General features: G+C 39.1%; 1 protein-coding gene across 1 annotated transcript; it reads left to right on the forward strand.

Moving 5' to 3' along the window:
- The first annotated feature begins 939 nt into the window (after positions 1-939).
- Positions 940-12,228, forward strand: LOC140242278 (tRNA (uracil-5-)-methyltransferase homolog B-like). Its single transcript, XM_072322023.1, has 10 exons — positions 940-1,156; positions 2,198-2,330; positions 5,191-5,290; positions 6,102-6,172; positions 7,109-7,350; positions 8,901-9,080; positions 10,244-10,380; positions 10,562-10,681; positions 11,237-11,336; positions 12,095-12,228. Exons 1-10 carry the CDS (start codon positions 978-980, stop codon positions 12,213-12,215), a joined length of 1,383 nt encoding a protein of 460 aa, XP_072178124.1. The 5' UTR covers positions 940-977; the 3' UTR covers positions 12,216-12,228.
- The last annotated feature ends 8,143 nt before the right edge of the window (positions 12,229-20,371 follow it).

Below are 20,371 nucleotides of genomic sequence, written 5' to 3' on the forward strand. Positions count from 1 at the left end.
CGAGGGGGGGGGGGAGAGAATGTGAGGGGGTATCCCCCCCTCCCACAGTAGGGAGATTTTTTGTTTTTAGGGTTGCTAGCTTGCGATACCCTAACGTTAAGCATACTTGCATGCTATTTTTTCTCTTTTTTTTTTGCCCAAATTTAACAGACATGGGGTCTGCAGCCCCCGCCCCGGCTCCACGGTCCCTGGGTTTGACCCAACAATGATGCAGAGCATCATCCACAAGGCGCGAAGCGGCGATGTCTGTGAGTGTGAGCCGCCAGCGCGCCAAATTTTTTTTTTTTCGCTATAACCCCTCCATAAGTGATGTTTTCCTGGCATATCTACGTACTAATGCAATGGAAACCACTAAAGCAGTCCAAGGGGGAGTGAGCAATATCGCTTTGTTAGTCCTTAAAAGTAGCATGAATCTTGGTTATGGATAAAGTTAGTTGCTTGTAGTTTGAAAGTGTCGTCGACTATGCTCTGGGTGGTGGCTGGGAGTGAGTTTCATTCTTTTTTTTCAATAACATTTCTCCAATTGTGGCTAGACCTACCCTATTTACAGATGACCACACCTGACATTTCCAAATTATGGAATATCAAATCCAATCATGGAAGAAATTATGATTTCATCTAAAAAATATGCCAAGTCAGTATCAACAATATATTGCAAGCTGAGCTTCAATGGCACTTTTGACTACCTCAACCTACTAGGTCCATAACATATGCTAAAATTACAATACTACACTAGTATTGTGTGGAAATGGGTTTAGATTCTAATTTAACTTGTCAATTGCTAAATTGGAGTCTAGATCTATACCATGTTCGTTGGGTATGTGACTTAATAATTAAAGAGTATTTTAATGAGTCTGTAGGACATTGTGCTCCTTGTATGCACTTTTACAACCCCAAATACAGGAACTACCCGGTACATGCAGTGCCAGTGGTCTAGACGAGTCTCGCACACTTTACAAGCTGACTATAGATGGTCGATGGCCGTCTGCATCTGCAGACTTGTGCTGTCTGTAGGCAACAAGCGTCATCACAATACAAGGTGGTTGACCACTCCATCAGCTGGGCTTGATGGGGACTATCTGAATATGCTGAAGAAGGCTGTCTCTCCTTTACTTAAGATACCGTACACCAGACAGTTGCAACTTAAATACATCAGGTAAGGTCACAATAAATGCACATTTCAGAATACTCCATATTTTTCAATAGTTTTGTGATTTCAACAGTTTTCAACCCCTCACTGTTTTGATGTTAATGTTTCTGTGAATTTTCTCTTTCAACTTACACAAGGTCTTCTTTTAATATGTAAGTGATGATAGAATGGCCAAACTAAAACAACTTTGTCAAAAGGGTCAAAGTCCTTGATGTCGTTTGGTTTTCTATTCAAGGGAATGTCAAATTTATTGTTATGATTGCACCGAGTATCCAGTGAGCATGTGTCGCATAAATGTAGAATGATATTTCTACAAAATTACATATACCCAACACAAAACATGTATTGTGATAAAACTTGAGCACCGGTACAGTTTTTAACTTTCTTCCCCTTCTGAGATGGTATTCTGTATAAAAGAGTAGACTGAATGTGGTGTGTGTCAATCCCTTTTCTGCCATTATTACTCTTTATGCATCGTAGTCTCTTCCTTCGCCTTCCTCATAAAATACAATTTAAATTTCAAACAGCTAAGTTCTCATTTAAATTTTCTATTGTTGCTGGAAATCAGTCAATGAAAATAGCAGAATTTCAAAGGGAAGGGATTATTCACAATTGGGAAGATTTTTTTCCATCGTAAAAATGATCTGTATGATACTAGTTGCCACTGTGATTGTTGGATAAAGCATTTTGTGCTTATACAGTCAGCACTGAATATATTTCATCACCTCTCTACATGTTTTGTTTTCTCATGTTCTGTCCATTGTTATGTCCTATGCCGGTCATTTTCCACGCTTAATCATGCATTCAACAGTACCAGGTACATGTACATCTCTGTGAGGTCAGTTGTGTGACCTTTCCATGAACTTGATCTGTGGCACTATAACCAGTAACACTACTTAACAGCGTACATGATGGGGTGGCCAGTGCCGTTACCTTTCCATGCTTTTCACCGAGGCAGGCTGATCATGCTCAGCTAACATCACAGCACAACACACCATTTTTTTTTTTCACATTTTTCACCAGACGTTCTCATTCTTGTCTTTGCAGAAGCCATGTTTTACTCCAGCAACTCGCTGCCAGACTCGTGGACCTGGAAGTGGAATGTGGCGAATGTCGCACACTGGATCACATGAGCAATCGTGGTGGAGTCTACTGCCATATAGGAAACACAAAAGGCTCGGTGAGTGTCTGCATAAAAAATGTCCAGCACTCCGCTATTTCATGTGTGAAGCTTTGGAAAAATTCTCCGTACAAAGCTTTGACCCCCACTCTTGCAAATATGCAAACGGTGAGAGTGCAAACATTGTTTGAATGTATGATGTGGACTTTTTTATATTCTTATATTGAGCGATTTGCTCTCACCTATCAGCAACATAACACATTCAGCAACAGTCATTAACACACCCCTGTGTTTAGAATTGCAAATACTTAGGTTTGCAATGCAGATATCAGGCCAACCCAAAGTGTTTTTAATAAGACCTGTGTTAAAATTACTGTATCTCAGAAACTAGCTCTTAATGAGGATGTACAAATGATCAGAAACCAAAATTCCAGTAAAATTCTGTCCGAAGCTTTCAGGTACGAAAAGATTACGCTATCTTGGTTGTTTCCTTTACAAAGGCTTATCTTCTTTACTTCTAGTTTTCAATTGCACTGAACTTGCCAAGTACATCTGTAGTCTTTTGGTCTAAAGAACCCTCTCTCAATGTTTCAACCATCCCCTGGTCTGGCATGTAACCAGTGAAGGTAAAGGGGTGCATACTGGCAATACCTTGCCCAAGTTTTACCTATGAGATTGCTTCTCCTTTCAGGCAAGCAGGCAAGTTTTCATAACATTTTGTGGACAGGAGACCTTACCTGATACAGGCACTGACTCTTAAATGCCTGGAGTCCAGTGGGCATTTGGGTATGTGATATTGGCTTCCAATTAAAGACCAGAAAAGAGTCTATATCAATTTATGAACAAGCAAGGAGTAACCCCTTCAGTTTTATCTCTGAGCTGACATTTGGATTTAAATGGATTTTACTCTCCATTGTTTAATAATTTATCAGGCATAATTTTCATATTCCATAGATTACATGCGGTATGAGTGTTCAAATACAGTGAAACCCCGTTATAACGAGGTCCGTGGGACCGGCGATATTACCTCGTTATAACCGGTACCTCGTTATAACCGTACGCATCAAAAACAAAGAAAAACATAAGCACGACATCGGAATATACCCATCCTTTGCGTTGTTATTACACAATTATGGATCATTATTATTGAGATAATAAAGGGAAATTATTTGTGAATTAGACGAAAAAGTAGATGTTGAAATGAGATAATTCTTTATCGTAATTCTTGTTTGTTAATTTTTCCTAACACCAGCGCAAATAGAGTAAAATACAGGCGTTGTTTACCATAACTTGCGAGGTATTTTTACGCTGTTGGTGCCCAGCGGGAATGCGATGATTTCATGAATCATTTCGGCTGTAATCTTGTACAATATAATCTTATGATCGTTGCGCTCGAAGGGATTAAAAATGCGTTCTTTATTTTCTTCCGAAAATTTCTGCGCGTTTTGTCAATCCGTTCTTGAAAATTATGCGACAGGATTGAATGTGGAAGGTTACGTTGTGATCCTTTTTACGCAAATCTGTACCTCATAGACCATTCTGAAAGAAAGAAAAATCTTCATTGTGAAATGCAGTGTTAAAATTGTGATAATGAACAAACCCAGATCTATTCAAACTAATAAATATGTTTGTTTCTAGGTTAACATGCTTATTCAACTATTTTTTACGCTACTGTCACCTGGCGGACCGCGATAATTTCAGAGTAACATACATGCGTTATTTACCGTTAACTTGAGAGGTATTTTACACTGTTGGAGCCCAGCGGGAATTCGATAATTTCATGAATCATTTCGGCTGTAATTTTATACAATGTATGATCGTGCGTCCGACGGGATTAAAAATGCGTTCTTTACTTTCTTTCGAAAATCTCTTCGCGTTTTATACATCCTTGAACTGTTAAATGCGTTTGTTTCTTTTTCCGAACACCGATTAAGTAGGTTAATATGCGTTATTCAACTGTTTTTACGCTACTGTCACCCGGCGAGATCGCGATGATTTCATTAATTATTTCGGCTTTAATCATACACACTCAAGATTGTCATTTGTTAAATGATAATGAACAAATCCAGATCTATTCAAATTAATAAATGCGTTTGTTTCTTTTTCTGAACACCGATTAAGTAGGTTAACATGCGTTATTCAACTATTTTTACGCTACTGTCACCCGACGGGATCGCGATGATTTCATTAATTATTTCGGCTTTAATCATCCACACTCATATTTGCTAAGCAGCAAAAGAACTGGAAGCCGGAACTAAAAATGGAAAGGATATAATTAATGAGTTGCACACGCATTCCAATTGTCCATTTTTGGCCACAAGTGTCCCTACATGAAAAGTTTTTGAATGCGTTATCTTTTTTATTTCTCGTTGCGGTGTGGTCTGCCCTAATATCAGGCACGTGTATCTCGCGGAAAAGAAAATCGAATGATTATGTTTAATGATTTAGTAGGAACATCGGAAGACATTCCTGTGTCTTATCGCGTGATTTAGAAGAAAACATGGAAGGAACGGTTCTCTGCAAAACGGAAAAAGACGTGGATAGCGTGATTTCGGTTTTCAGGGTTTCGTTTGTCCCATGTTTGAAAGCGGCAATTTAGTCAAGAAATGGAACCTCGTTATATCCGATCAAATTGCTTATGTTTTTCTTTATCATGATGCACCGAAATTGTCCTCGTTATAACCGGAATCTCGTTATAACCGAACTCGTTATAACCGATTCGTTCTGCCATAGGTTTACACGCAAAGGAAAACGGGACCGACGCGATCACCTCGTTATAAGCGGTTCCTCGTTATAACCGAACTCGTTATAACGGGGTTTCACTGTACCATGGCTTCAGTTTCAAGCCCCCTCCCCTATCCCATAATTATGTGCATCTTTAGAATCATAGTTCCTTCCCGACATCTGTTTTTTGTTGAAGCCAGTGACAGAAAGGTATCGCAACAAGTCTGACTTCAGCATAGGTCCTGGACCGGATGGCAATCCGAAGACTGTCGGATATTACGTCGGTGACTGGAAAAGTAAGCATGACATAAACATAAGAAATAATGCATTTTCTTTCTTTAATTTGGACTGTAGGCCTATTAACCCAAGTCATGCAGATATAAAACAAAGGAATTAATTCAAAGGTGACATTATTGTTAATTATGAGTGGCATGTCATTCAAATTTATCAATATTTTAACTCTAAAAGTCAGCTGGGTTTTTTTATATTTTATATGACTACCTTTATCTTGCTTATGTTTGTTTATCAAACCGATCTTTTTTTTTCAGTGAATAATAGTGTGAAGCTGAACCTTATTTACAGTGTTAAGTAGGCAGTATTGCTGATCTTTTACAAACACATATCCATTCTACTTAACAACTGTGACATATCTTAGGTATAACTCCAATCAATCACTATACATATTGATTTTATGAGCAATAGACATCTATACAGTTATTTTTATCATCAACAAACTTTTAGATTGTGTTTATACTTTCATGGATAATGCTAGTTGCTTTTCAGCATGAGCCTTTATTTTTTATGAAAGACACTGACTAGCAGATGCACATGAAGGTTGCATTTTGTTTTTAGAGTTAGTTTATTTTGTTTATACAGACATGAAAGCCATACAGTCAGAGCGATGAAACCTACCTAAATCACAACCAGCTTTCGATATGAAAGTAATCAAGCACATGTTAGTTGTATCCAATCAGGAGAGACTCTTATTATTTTCTATTTATATGAAATCATCCTTCCTGCAACCAGCTTGGCAAGTTCACTCAGTATAAGTGTTGGTGCTCAATGCAAACACTAATTTGACATCTAGACCTTTGTTTTTGTTTTTAGAGAAGACAGTCATGTGTATCCCACCAACCTATGCAAAGAATGACAAGACGGAACACATCAGAGTTGCAGAGGTACGACTATCCTCTTTGTTTTTCCACCGTCAAGGCTGTAGCCTCCTGTTTACGAGGAATTATGGAGTTACTGTGACAACAAAGCATTTGTAGCAGTGAAAAGACGATCTAATTTAAGAGGGGAAAATCCACTGCATTCAATTTCCTGTCACATTTTTATTTGTGGCATACAAAATAAATGCTGTATACGCCATATATTTCGCGAGTCTAAATTTTCGCGAATCGGGAATTCCCGACGATGTCGCGAGTGGTTAAATTCGCGATTGTGGAGGTCTGTACTGAACGGAGAAGTGTACACGCGTACGTCATATTCACCTCAGGATCAGAGTCAATATTTTCGCGTGTCTTTAATTTCGCGAATAGCACCTGACTCGCGAAATTTGCGAAAATAAAAACCTCGCGAAATATTCGGCATATACAGTATATCTGTCTGACAAGTCTATTTGACAAACAATTTTTAAAAGGAGTTATTATTATTATTATTATTATTATTATTATTACTATTATTATTATTTTTTTATTTTTTTTTTGTTATTACTACTATTATTGTTGTTATTATTACTATCATTATTACTATTATTATTATTATTATCATTATTTATTCAACCAGGTAAAGAATATAGGATACCGGTACATATCATAAACTTTACAAGCATGAAACAAAAACCAGAATGAACATTACAAAGGAATACACTGTACTGTACATGCTACACAAAATGAAAATGAAATAAATGGAGACAACATGAGGGTCAGGGCACACAAAAAGTAAAGTTGGGGGACTTGACGACACCATAACTTTAAAAAAAAAAATGTAAGGCAGTTGGAAGAATTATGTCACCTTCAATTCATTTAATTTGTTCAGTTGTGCGCTTGAAAAATGAAACTGGATTGTACGCACCTTTGATAAAAGAATTGAACAATACGTACCCCTTCCAGGCATATCAAACTTTCCTACGACTGTCCCCTCTGCAAGCCATGCACGACTTCCAAGATGGGGGCCACTGGCGCAACATCCTCGTTCGTTCCAACCAGCTGGGCCAGCTCATGGCGGTGGTGACCTTTCACCCCCAGCACCTCACCAAGGTCAAAGTTCAGGAAGTCAAGGACTCCTTGCAAGAGTACCTAGTTCAGGGAGAAGGGAGACACTGTGGGTTGGACTCTCTTTATTTTCAACAAAGGTAGAGAGACAATGAATTCGGTGCTCATTTTGCAATCTTGCTAGTATAGTGCACTCCCTCATTATAACAAACACAGTTATAACAAAATTCCGGTTGCAATGAAATAAAAAGTCAGGTCGCAACATTATTGACTCTATGTTTTTTTATTGTTTATCTGTTCAGCTGTAATGAAATTTTGATGTAACGAAAGAAAACTGCTGGTCCCAAGGACTTCGTTATAATGGGAGTCCACTGTATACTGGTAGATCGATTGCCTTGTACAAATTGTATATAAATTTTCAAGGCACTGTCAATGTCAAAGCAATGGAGAATATACCTTTATCTTCAAATATTGTATTGTTTGTCACTTGTTTTCAACCTGTTTAAAAAAAAAGACACAATTCTCACTCAGACAAAAAAAAAAGTTTCTCCACTTTGATTGGTTCCTTTCATACTGGAGAGAAGAATGGCTGTGAAAATTTTCACTGAGCATCATCTGCATGTTCCTGGACAGAGTAATTTCTACCATATTTACATGGGTTGCAGAAAGTTATCCTCTTGAGCTACGATGTGAATTAATCAATTTTGCTTTCAGATGAGAGGTTGTATTTCATACAAGATATCAGTGGGTTAACATTAATCAGTCCACAGAAATGATAGAATATGTTGTGGCAACACATTTTAACTTGAGCCATTTATTAAATGTATGTTAACCCTAAAAAGACTGGGCTATTTTGGTAGCTCGAAAGACTGGGGGGGGGGCCTAAAGGGCCCCCCCTTAAGATCTCGGCCGTGGATCGCGCGATCGCCGCGAAAATTTGCACAATGGTAGTGTGCGATGTAATCTACAAGATCGCATATTCAAATTTTACAAAATAGTTTTCTTTTATTTTATTTTGATTAATTATGCTAATTTATGCGAGAAATCAGACTTTTTGATCTAAATCAGTAAATAAAGCTCCAAAAGTGCTCATTTTTGGTCTAAATATTCTTAGTGGCATTCTTAGCAAATGTACTTGAAAAAAAATTCGGTATCAAAATTAATTTCTTATCTATTTTATTATTTTATGAATTTCTTATGTATTTCTTTGTTTTTTCGACCTTTTGTTTTTGTTGTTTTTTTTTAACAAAATTTGTGGCGGACACTTTTTGAAGCATAATACTGCTAAAACAAATTAATTTTAGCCATTGAGAGTAAAAATAAGCATATTTATATGAGCCATGTGAAAAAACTCAATTTGCATTGACTTTATACACAAATTTGGTGTCAAAATGTGCGGGAAACTCAAAAGAAAAAAGTCATAGAGCATCGCGGCGAGAGCATTGCGCGTTGCAGAGTAATCGCGCGAAATGTCGAGGGGGGGGGCCTTTTAGGCCCCCCCAGTCTTTTTAGGGTTAAACATGCTGTGAGTATCTGTCTGCACAGAACCCAAAAGTGTGGTATACACTGTCCAAAATCCCTTGCACGAAAAGTGTTAAATTAAACCATGCATGCACCCCATATTAAAGACTTATCATCTTCAATTTTGCATTTAGTTTTTTGGGGGTATTTTTTGTAATCCATCATCCAGCACCAGGACAAGAATGTCAAATGAAGAATCACAATTCGAGCTCCTGCATGGCTGTGCGCACATCTACGAGAAATTGTTCGATCTGCGTTTTCGCATTTCACCGTCGTCCTTCTTCCAAGTCAACACGCCAGCTGCAGAGGTGTTGTACTCAACGGTGAAGGAAATGTGTGGAGCCAATGCGTGAGTTCCAGTTTGGGGAGATAAAGCTGTGGGTTTGATATTGCATGACAACCAATGGTATATAAATGGAAGTGAAAATGCACATGAATACATGAAAAAAAAAAGAAGGTAATGATAAGTCTTCAGTTCAGTTCAATAACATTTATTTCCAACAAACAGTATACATTAGTACAAATAACAATTGCAATAATTTTGAACATGCTGGGGTTACATTTCTAAAAGTAGAAAATTGTGAGCGTGTCCTGAACATAGATGAATATAGTATACAGTAATAAACAAAGGGAAGATGAAGATGCAAAACAGAGATAGGGACAAATCATCGTTGTACAGATAGTGTTTGAATAGAATAGAATTCATTCCAGATATGCAGCTGTTACTGTATTAATAGCTACTTGTGTTTCTCATTCTCTCTATCACTTCTTGTGTATTGACCGATTCGGGTTCGTTGAGGGCAGCAGACATTTTATGGCACTGGGCGCAGCCATGAGCTCAAATTGCGGTGTCTCAGCCGACCCCCCTGCTCTCCCCCACCCCACGGGCAACATGTTTATCGCGCACTTGTAACAAAGGTTCGCGCACTGAGTAAGCATTTGCGCACTCAGTACGAGACGCCCATTGGCTAAAGCAACCATGCATCAGTTTTTCATTCTGCGCGCGTGCTAATGTAGGGAGAGGGGTGGGGAGTGGGAAGGGGGGGTCGGCTGAGACACCGCGTAATGGCGCTGCCCATGCCAAAAATACACATAACGCGTCACAGAATCGGTCAATATCTGTTTGATTTCGAGGTATGTAGCTTGCTTAGTCTATTCTTGTTCCTCTTCTGCTCAAGTTTATACGCTTTTTCCTCATCTCATATTTATCAACACTTCATCAACTTGAGGGCATTTGTCCACCAGAAATCCTATTACTTTGATACAGTGTAGAAATGCTTATGGCCTATGAATTATTATTTTGCCTACTTTTTGTAAACTTGACTGATTACATGCTAACTTTGATGTAGGGGGAGCGGGAAGGGTGGTACACTGGTACTCTGGTACTGGTGGTACTCTTTTAAGACTAAAGTAGAGAATCAAAACTATTCTGACAGTAGTGCATTCTGTGTTCACATACTTCTCTGAATGTGAGCTTTATGGGTTAATTTAGTGTGTCTTTTCTTCTTGCAGTTCCACCACTCTGATTGATGTGTGCTGTGGGACAGGGACAATCGGATTGGTACTCGCTGGGGAGGTGAAAGAGGTCATTGGTATCGAGATTGTACAACAGGCTGTGCAGGATGCCGTGCTTAATGCTGAAGTGAATGGTGAGTATGAGTTATCCATGCAGGCAGATCCTTTTCTCTTATCATATTCTAATCTACCTTCCACTTTTCTACCACTTTTCACTATGTCTTACGCAACCAGAAATCGTAAGGAAACCAAATGCATATGTTGTTTTCAGTGTACCAAGCTTTTATAGTTGTGTTGTGTGCTATCTTTATACAGAGATTGGCAATGCAAAATTCCTGTGCGGTGCTGCAGAGAAGGTGCTACCCAAGGTTATGGCTAACGTGGAAGACGATTCTGATGTCGTCATGGTTGTCAACCCAGCTCGAGCAGGATTGCGTGAGCCTGTCTTCTTTATTTTGGAGCTATCTTTGGTTTCAAAGTTAACAGCAAAGGAACAAAACCAGTAGACAAACCTCACTTCAAATATTGAATTATCACAACACATGCAATTTGTAACTTTCACCAGTCAGAAGACAAAGAACTGAAGATTTATCTGTTGGATACCACTGACATTCTCTATAAACTTGACCCACTTGGCAAACCATTTGCTTTATTTTGTTGTTTTTTGATATCTCTGAAAATGACTTTATCTCTTGCCATAGAAAGAGTATTTCCCTTGATTTCCTCAAGAAAATGCACCTAACATTTAGTTTTGTTCTATTCATTCATTCAGTTCATTCAACTATAATTTATTTCCATCCAAGAAAATGAAATGCATAATTAATTTTGATACAAGGTTCACATCTGACAAAGAGATTGTGGCAGATGTTGAAATTCCCATTTTCTGTCTTTCTTCTTCTTCTTCTTCTTTTTTTTTTTTTGGGGGGGGGGGTTTGTCTTGCTGCTTGTCCCCAATATCATCAATAAAGTTGTCGCCTGTCAACCCCACAGACCCCAAAGTCATCAAAGCCATCAGGAATTGTACTGCCGTAAAGCGCCTCATCTATGTCTCCTGCAAACCAGACGGGACAGCTTTTAACAACTTTGTGGAGTGAGTAACAGTACAAATATATGCTCCTGTAAAAGTTGAATGTCACTTCATGTATACATTGACTCTCATCCTATCAAACAGACAGAGATCTAGTCATTTTATTCAACAACAAAAAACTAGATATAAGAAAGTTGTGAAATTGTAGAGTATCAAAAGTTGTCTGTACATCTGTTTTCTGAAAGTACACTAATGTAGACATATTCCAAACTTCCCTACCTTTACCTGTTGGGCTCCTTGCCCATGACCTCCCACCCTCTCCTTTGTTTTCTTTGTTCTGTGTACCCAGCCTGTCCCTGACTGTTCTTGTTGTGTGAAGTCCTTATATGTGATTGCTTTCCCTGCCTGTTTGTCATTTTGCCTCTGACGAAGATTCTGCTAGGATCGAAAGCTCAGGCCCCTTTTGACTCCATTTTACTCCATTGGCTTGCCACTATTGGATAAGCAGTTTTCAGCAGCCTTTTTTTGCGACATTTCCAAACTTTGAAGGAATCAATCTTGTAGGCAGGGGAAACAATGTTTCTCAACTTTTTCAGAAGAACCCAATAGGTGCTCAGGGCCAAGGCCCAAAATGTCTGAATCCTACAATCTGTGGGGCTTTAGCATTGTTGGAGCTAAAAGGGTTCTCCATAGTTCAGTAGTGTCAATTTTTTGGGGGAATAAAGTAAGTGCTGTTGATATATGCTGACAACGTGAAGCTTACAGAATGGCCTTGTGAGAGGTTAATATATCTGCACTATTCCTCTTTCTTGCTTTCACAGCCTCTGCAGGCCAGCCACAGAAAGACTACGGGGACCTGCCTTTGTGGCCAGCAAAGCAGTACCAGTGGACTTATTCCCCCACACCAATCACTGTGAGCTGGTCATCCGGTTTGAGAGGTGACCCGACTATGGGGGGAGGGGGGGGGGTAGGATGATGGCCAACTACATGTAATGCTGCATGTATAGTTCTCCAGCAGAACAAGTGGCTTACTTGACATAAGTTTTTGTATTGTGTTGCACATATGGCAAGATAACTCATGAGATGAGGTGATTTTGCAGGTGCCATTTCTGTTATAGTTTTTTGTTTTTATACCTGACACAAGATTATAATTTAACAAGAAAATTTCATTGGTCCCAAGGTTTCAAGGTATTATGAAAACCTTGTATGACTTATGTAAGACTGTGTACATACTAGGATATATGTATGCTCATGAAGTGTTTGTGGGGGGGGTTCAAGAAGAAGACCAAGAGAGGATGAAGTGTTGATACTTTGGATGCATGCAAGAATCAAATGAAAAGCTTTGTCTGGTATCACGCTGACTTGTCTCTCTCTCCTTGTGATGAGGAGCAGCCCTTCTCACCAGGAGGGGTGAATGTTAATCATTTGGCTGAAGAGGAATACTGTTTTGTTGTTTTTTTTTATGGGATTCCACCAAGTAATTGTGGTCAGGTCTCTAGCACACTCAAAGAAGCACATGGGGCAACATGTAGAGTTGCACCACTGAAATCTGTTGGCTAAGTGACTTGTAGCCAGGTTTAAAGGTCCTGTTGACTTTAGGAGCAGTGATTTAAACAGTGCTCAAGATAGCACTTTTGATGCATATGTGTAGGTCAGTTGAAACACAAAACATCCTACCGTATATATATATCCTACCGTATATATATATATATTTTTTTTTTTTTTTTTTTTGGCAATAAAGCCTAAAATGTAAACCATTACTGCAGACGGTTTAGTCTGGAAATATCTTTATTATAATTGGTGTTCACATTTTGTATATTTAACAATATTGTACAACGAGGAATGTTTGCATGCATTTTAATTTTTCAAGCGCCAATATTCGTGAAATTAAAATGCATGCGAAATGTCTTGTCTACACTACATATGCATTGAACGCCAGTGGCAATTCGCGAAAATTTCATGCCACGAAAAAGGCCGTCGGCTCCAATTCGCGAAAATTTTGTGCCGCGAATATATCATGTTTTACAGTACTTAAAGTATGATGAACAAGAAATTAAAATCAAGAAAATCATGTAAAAAGAAGGTGTCCGAGCAGAGGGAAATGTCTCCCAAAATAGATTTTTAATGTGACTTATTAAAAGATATTCGTGCGACTGAGAAATCACAAGTTAAAACTGACTGATTTACTTCACCGATTTTCGCTCCGGAACAGCAGCCGTCTTTTTCGAGCCCTATAATATGACGTCATGAAATGATCAAAACCCTTTACGAGTGCAGCGGGACATCGAGGCCGTCATTCATAAAGCATGTATTTCCAGGCGAGCAGATGTACTATCTGGCCTGTCTTTCTTCGCATCGGCTTTCTCGGCTGAGCCATTAAAACATCCAATTCTTACCTTATGTTGTACGGAAAGACTGAGTTTGACATCAAGAGTGAATTGAGTGATGACAGTGACACACCTTGGCCCACCTACCTAGTGTGCAAATGATGATTAGATAGGTTATTTATACTTTGCCATCTGGTAACGATGGTGCAGATGTGTCAAGCCTTTTGCACGACAATGTCACCAAGATGCCTATGCCGGATGACATTGCCAGTTTGGACATCGAATCCACATTATTTTGAATTGGGTACTGTCGGTCATTATTATTGCTATTCTTGTTATCATCATTATTATTATTTCCATTGTTTATTATCATTATTAATTATTATTATTATCATCATCATCATCATCATTATGATTATTATTATTATTACTATTATTACTATCATTATTGTTGTTATTATCATCAGCAGCAGTAGCATCATAAAAGCTTACCCTCTTTCCTGAGTAGGTTGAATCCTTTCTGCTACGTTCTGATTTCGTCACATCCGAAGACAGCGTCTCATGATCGATGCACAAGGAGGGACATGCCGACGAAATCACAGTTGTTGTGTTGACAGACGGAGAGCAGGAAGTCAAAGTCAAAGTCGTGGTCATTGTTGTTGTTTGTGTTGTCATTCCCTTTCCTATAACTGCTACGGTGCTACTTGTGGATTGGGTAGTTGTAACATCTGACATATGAAAACCACGAAGAGGGAAACGGGTGTTCCCCCTTCGTCCTTCGAAGGATAGGCGTCAGGTTTCAGGGCTAAACTGGAGGGGTCTTTCTTAGTTTAAAGGGTGTGTACAGTTCTGGTTGAGGTGAGGATTTAGCTTTCAACATTTTGCGAGATATTCAGAAACCACTCTGAGATGTCAAAGAGCATGCAATTTTAAGGGGTATCAAGAGTTTATTTGATGAAAATGGGTTTTGAAATGGCTGAGATATCCAGAAAACAAGGTGAAACAAAGAGATCCTATGTAAGAATTCATAATATTGTTACACAAGAAAGGGGGGGGGGGGGGGGAATAGAGACTGACATCTGAGAATATCCACGTCTCCTAATCCTGTAGTATGCTGCCACCAGGTAATTTTTGGGTGTACCACTCCCTGCTGAGAAGTCGAGAACTAACTTCCTCAGCTAACGTGTTTGGAGAGAGAGAGCTGTAACTTGAGTGAGTCCTATATGTAAACAATGTCTATGCTAAAGAATGTTGTGGCTGCATGTGTATGTTACATACTGGTATTCCTCTTGCGTATAACCTTGACGCCTATAATCAATCATCACCAGTGTCGGTACAGAATGCGCACGCACACACTGCATCTCACATGCGCGCATATGTTCGCGCCACTCGAGCATAACGTGTGCACCACTTTCAGTTGAGTACTCTAGTCTAGCACAGCCCACACAAACCAGCATCGGCAATCATTCACTCATCTTATTCATCTAATATACGAGGAATACCCAAAGAATCGACCAAGCATTTAGGGTAAGCTAAGCCAGAATTCTTCTAACCTTCTCTGTATCCAAATTAACATTGATCATGTGTAAGTAAGCATTTAAAGTAGAGCCTCAGTCTCTAACTGTCACAGCTAGACTTCTACATGCGTGTACTCACACAGATACCAAACATCTCAGGCACTCACTCTCCCTCCAATCACCAAGGCTATCCAATAAGTTCTAGGACCTCGCGTTTGTTGGTAACGTGTTTAAAAGGCTTCGATGTGTGGTTCGTTTGTTCAAAGTATATGAACGTGGTGTATAGATTTGTCCAGCGTCTTTATTAATCTACAATACTTAATTAAATCTCATATCCACAACCTCAATCACTGATCACTGTTCTCGTAAGTCTACATGCATTCATTCCAGCATCCAGGCAGTACAACTACAAACGTGATGTCAGAACGTTTGAATTTAACTTGTAACTTTTAGACTTTAATAAGTCTAAATTCTGTTTCTACAAGTATACAAATCATTTCATTTACAACATTTCAAACATCTTCTCTTAGAGACAAAAACCAACTTGAATATGAGTATTTTCCCAGCTTAATCTGACCAAGGTTCACTAACGCTGTAGACCCAACTACGAATCTACGATATCCCAGCTCAGAACGTACCACATATGACGTGGTACTGTAGTTGGACCACTCGTGACATTCAAAGTCACATGAATATTGTAAATATAATTCTCCATAATTTAGTATAATGACTGCCTCTTTATCATGGAGACTACTATGTAAGAAATACTACTCCACTACAGTGTTATTTAAAGACATCTCATTTTGAGACCCAATTTGTTGTCAGAAAGTGAAATTTCTTCCATGCTTTTGTTCCTACTAACCTGTGCGAACCTCATCCTACTAGCGAACTCCTGTAGACAGTAGACTCACTTAGACTCCAAGTCTTCTTACCCGTCTCTTTCCGAATAACATCTCTCAGTAAGTGCACATTACTCTCTCCAATAGAATAAAGAAATAAAGCAATAAAGAATAAAATCCTTTCATAACCACTCCGGTCACCCCTCTCGGATTTCAATCCTTAACATAAAACTGCTGCACCACACAAAAGAGCATTATGCGCCCCACACACGATGTCGGTGGCCACGCGTCGCTGTCTGTCTTCTCAGGCAGAATTTGGCCTCGAGTCTCTAATGACTCCCAAATTACCCCTGCCACCAAAAAGCCTACAAAATTCTACAGTGTTTCCATTAAGCCTCTAAGCACGTCAACTTGCTCATGACTCGTCCCGCGACTTTCTTGAAACAAAAAGAAGAAATTTTGCTATCTCAACAAATTAGCTTACTTTCTTATATATTGACTACTATGAGTCTTTATTACTGAAGGGCCAAATTAAAAAAAAAAATAACCTTTTACTAGAGTGTTCGGGAATGGAGCTTGCTACTAACTGAGGGTGGGGAAATTGAAAGAGCTGGAGGGGGGGGGGGGTGGTAAAGGATCTGGACTCAGTCTGGTAAACAGCTTCTTGTTGCTCCCCAGTAGACATCAGTGTCACCAGCTCAGTCCAGCAGCAAGTAGGCCTGCTAGTCTGTCACCATGAACCCTCAGATACACATAAGTAGACACAGCCCTGTCACTGTTGCCCTCAGTGGGTGGTGTCGGCACTCCAAAGGGAAGTGGGGGAGGGAAGGGGTAGGGGTAGGGAAGGAGTGGGAAAGGTAGTGGACACCAGCCCTCGGACACTGGCACAGTAGCACCCATCTGTTGTCTTCGTTGTTTTCCCCCAATATAGACTGCATTACCAGACCAGAGAGACCCTCTCTATTGGCTGCAAACCCTGACATTGTCACTCTCTCCTAGGCCTCGCCTGGTTCGCAAGCTAGTCCAATCAGTTCCCAGCTCATCCGCGTAGTGGCCACGGTTGCAGGAGATGAGGGGAGTGGGAAAGGGGTGGGGAAGCAGTTCCTATTCCCTCACTTGAGTATTACTTAACATTTTCCTTATATTAAATAATTAAACCAGTTACTGATAGTTAAAATCTTATACTTCTTATTAGAACCTTGGTCATGTTCACTATCTATGACACAATAACTGTCACTTCGACATTAAGCTTGTATGATGCATTAAGCATCCATCTTAATATTTACACAAAAAGGGTATGCACATCATAAAAAGAACGCGATGAGCATCTCTGTGCTCAATTAGTAGCGATCAATTACCACAACAGTGCACATATTTACAAAATTATATAATGATTACCCTATAAATACACCTATCGATGGTACGCTTGGTTTATATCAAAGACATACTATGTAATAGGTGGAGGGTACTCCCTCCACTCCACCTCCATGTTGTCAATTATCTGGTTCGACTGGCAAATAAACATAAGAAAGACTAAAATAATTCTACTTGTTGTTATACTTCCATATTGCACATTTGAGTATAAAATCAACTAATAAGGTCACGGGAATACATCAAATGTTTCTTCTGTAAAACATCCATCAAAAGGCATTTACATCTACCAAAGATCATAATTCTAGAAAAACATGGGAAATAGCTCCAAATATCCCTAACTGGAGTTAGCAATGGAGTTTCTAAACAAACTGCATCATAAATTTCAGCAAAGCCAGCTGTATCTTCCTATATATAAATTATAACTCTGTTTGAAATATCCTTGGAATTCGTATTGGACCTTGGAAGGTCACCCATCAAATCAGCAATTAATTCTCAAAACCTGGTAAAGAGCTTCAAAAATAAATCCACTTCTACTCAGAGATAAGGGACAAACAATGTACTACCACAATGAGCATACTGTGTAGAATAATTTAAGCTCCAATTCTACCCCCAATTTTTACTAATTAAAATTTTTGTTCTTCAACTCCATAAGCCACTGTGTTATACAATTTCCCGAAACATGGTAAAGAGAGTCAAAAATCCTAATTTCTGCAGTTTCATAAAAAAATTCCCCACACAACATATCATCTTAACCAAAATATTATTTCCTATCATAATAACAACAAATTATATAACAATTCTTAATTTTACCATTTATTCTTATTCTCTACCACTACCACTCTTCCTATACAACCTACATTATAACATATAGCAATTATACAACAACAGCAAACCCCAAAGACGTTCACCCCAATAAATATTCCCGTTCCACATGAACTAATATCCCGTACCATTCAGATATATTGTTTAACATCTAAAGGGCCTTTAATTATCTCTTATCTATCAGCACCAACTATAAATCCTACCATCTTCTTTACTCACGTTGCCTGGGTACACCGAGTAAGAGGAAAAAAAAAAATCTGCTCTGAACTTCTGAACTCTACTGGCCTGCAATCGATCAGCTGTGTCGAGTAAACAGTCGTCTGCTTATGCGCATTTTTATACCCGTCGGCCCCTTTACACAAGCGTGTACTCTACATTATTTACGCGTATTGTTTACTTCTTCATTGGTAGTGTAACGCGAATGCGCTAACACAGCGCTACTCCAGCGCAACTTCCTTCCCACAGCTGCATATGGACTGATTCATTACACACATAGGGGTTCTTGCAACTATGAAGAAAAATTATCATAATGTGGGGGACTAGATGGCTGTTTGTTGTTGATGTTGTTGTTAGTGTGTTGCGCCCTTCTTAGTTGTTGTTTGTTGTTGGTCGAGGGCGCACTGTCGCCACCACAGAATAATATAAAATAGAACCGAGATGTATTAGTAGTGTAGATGTTGTGTTTTCCAGAAAGATTGATCAACTCCGTGGGCGAGGTGTTAAGCCCAAATGTCCGAGCGGTAAAAACATATACAGAGTGTAATCGACCTTTCGGAAACTAATAGTCTCGGTGGGGATGAGTTCTTGGTCAAAGTATATGACCGTGGAGGGAAGATGGAATATACAAGGGGAGGAATATATGTGCAATGTGTATGTGTGTGTGTGTGTGTAGTAGATGTGTATGTTGTGTATGGGTTGTGTAGTGTGTGAAAATAGAAACTAAGTCAAGTGAGTCGTATACAGAAACAAAGAAAGACACAAGGTTGTAATAATCAGATTTCAGGTTCAACAGAAACAAAAATCAAAGTTTAATATTCCTTTTACAGAGTTCCAACTAGATCGCCACTGTTACATACTCATTTATATATGAGACTAAACGCCTGCAGTAATTAAAACTATCTTCAAGTTATTCATGTGTGCCTATACAAACCACTTCGTATATTCTAATATAGAATCCTCTATATTGATTTGTACATGTGCCTAAGTTCCTTTGTTCCGACTTGGTTAATGACTCGCCAGAATTCCTAACAGTAACATTTCCTGAAACTAATACCAAGCATGTCTCTACACTCTAATAGAATTTGAATTTACCAAAAGGTCCCAAAACATATGTTGAAATTTTACATGGGGACATGGGGGGGGGGGGGGTTGTAGTTGATATGTAGAGGAGTGAGCAGATGCTCGATACTTGGAGTAGAATTCCAAGAGTCTCCTCTACATGGGGGAGGGGGAGGGAGAAAGAAAGTAGTGTGTTGAGGAGTGAGCAGAGAGTAGCTCGTTACCTGGAGCGGACTCCGGGAGTCTCCTCTCGAACTGAAAAATTTTACTGCTTATATAGGCTTAATGCGGACGTCGAGGGAATCACTACGCGGAGTAGCTACACGGAACGGTATGCGCTAAGCGCTGAACTTGTACACTCTGTAGATTTTGTGCTAGTTTGACGTCGCAAATATCTTATTATCTCGACAAGTATCACTTTCCATAGTATGGGTTCCGTGTTACAATAAATTATGAGTTATTTATCAAATGACCAGATACATATGATAAACCAAATTTCTCTACTTTTGACCAGAATCGACAAAATAACAGTAATTTTCACACACGAAGGATCCAAAACACACTCTGCCGTGGCTACGTCATAACAGCGATGCGAAGCCAAAGCTCGCATGCAAACTTATATCATTTTGCAAGTTAGCTTCCGAGGAGTTTGTAATAAAATTTATTTCTATCGCCAAAGTATTCTTTATGTATGAGTATTTCCACCTAATTTTTCTAAAAGATTAAGAATTTAGGGAATTTTGGAAATGAATTAAAATGACAGCCAAAATATTAAAGATAATGAACGAGGGATGGTCTGTAATCCTGAATGAACACTACGCGGTACGCGCATCTATCGGCAGTGTTTGGATTCTTCGTACAGGACAAGATATCGTATTCAAACTCCATATTCCTTCATACTTCTGTCAACATGGGTAAGTTACCACTCAAATATTCGCTAC

The sequence above is a fragment of the Diadema setosum genome, chromosome 19, assembly GCF_964275005.1.
Source record: "Diadema setosum chromosome 19, eeDiaSeto1, whole genome shotgun sequence".
NCBI classification, from domain to species: domain Eukaryota; kingdom Metazoa; phylum Echinodermata; class Echinoidea; order Diadematoida; family Diadematidae; genus Diadema; species Diadema setosum.

What these genes read in the sequence shown, in the direction of transcription:
- LOC140242278 (XM_072322023.1), top strand. Translation starts at nt 978, where the DNA reads ATGGCCGTCTGCATCTGCAGACTTGTGCTGTCTGTAGGCAACAAGCGT. An exon ending in TTGCAACTTAAATACATCAG is followed by an intron (nt 1,157 to 2,197) that starts GTAAGGTCACAA and finishes TTGTCTTTGCAG; the next exon opens with AAGCCATGTTTTACTCCAGC. An exon ending in GCTTAATGCTGAAGTGAATG is followed by an intron (nt 10,381 to 10,561) that starts GTGAGTATGAGT and finishes ATCTTTATACAG; the next exon opens with AGATTGGCAATGCAAAATTC.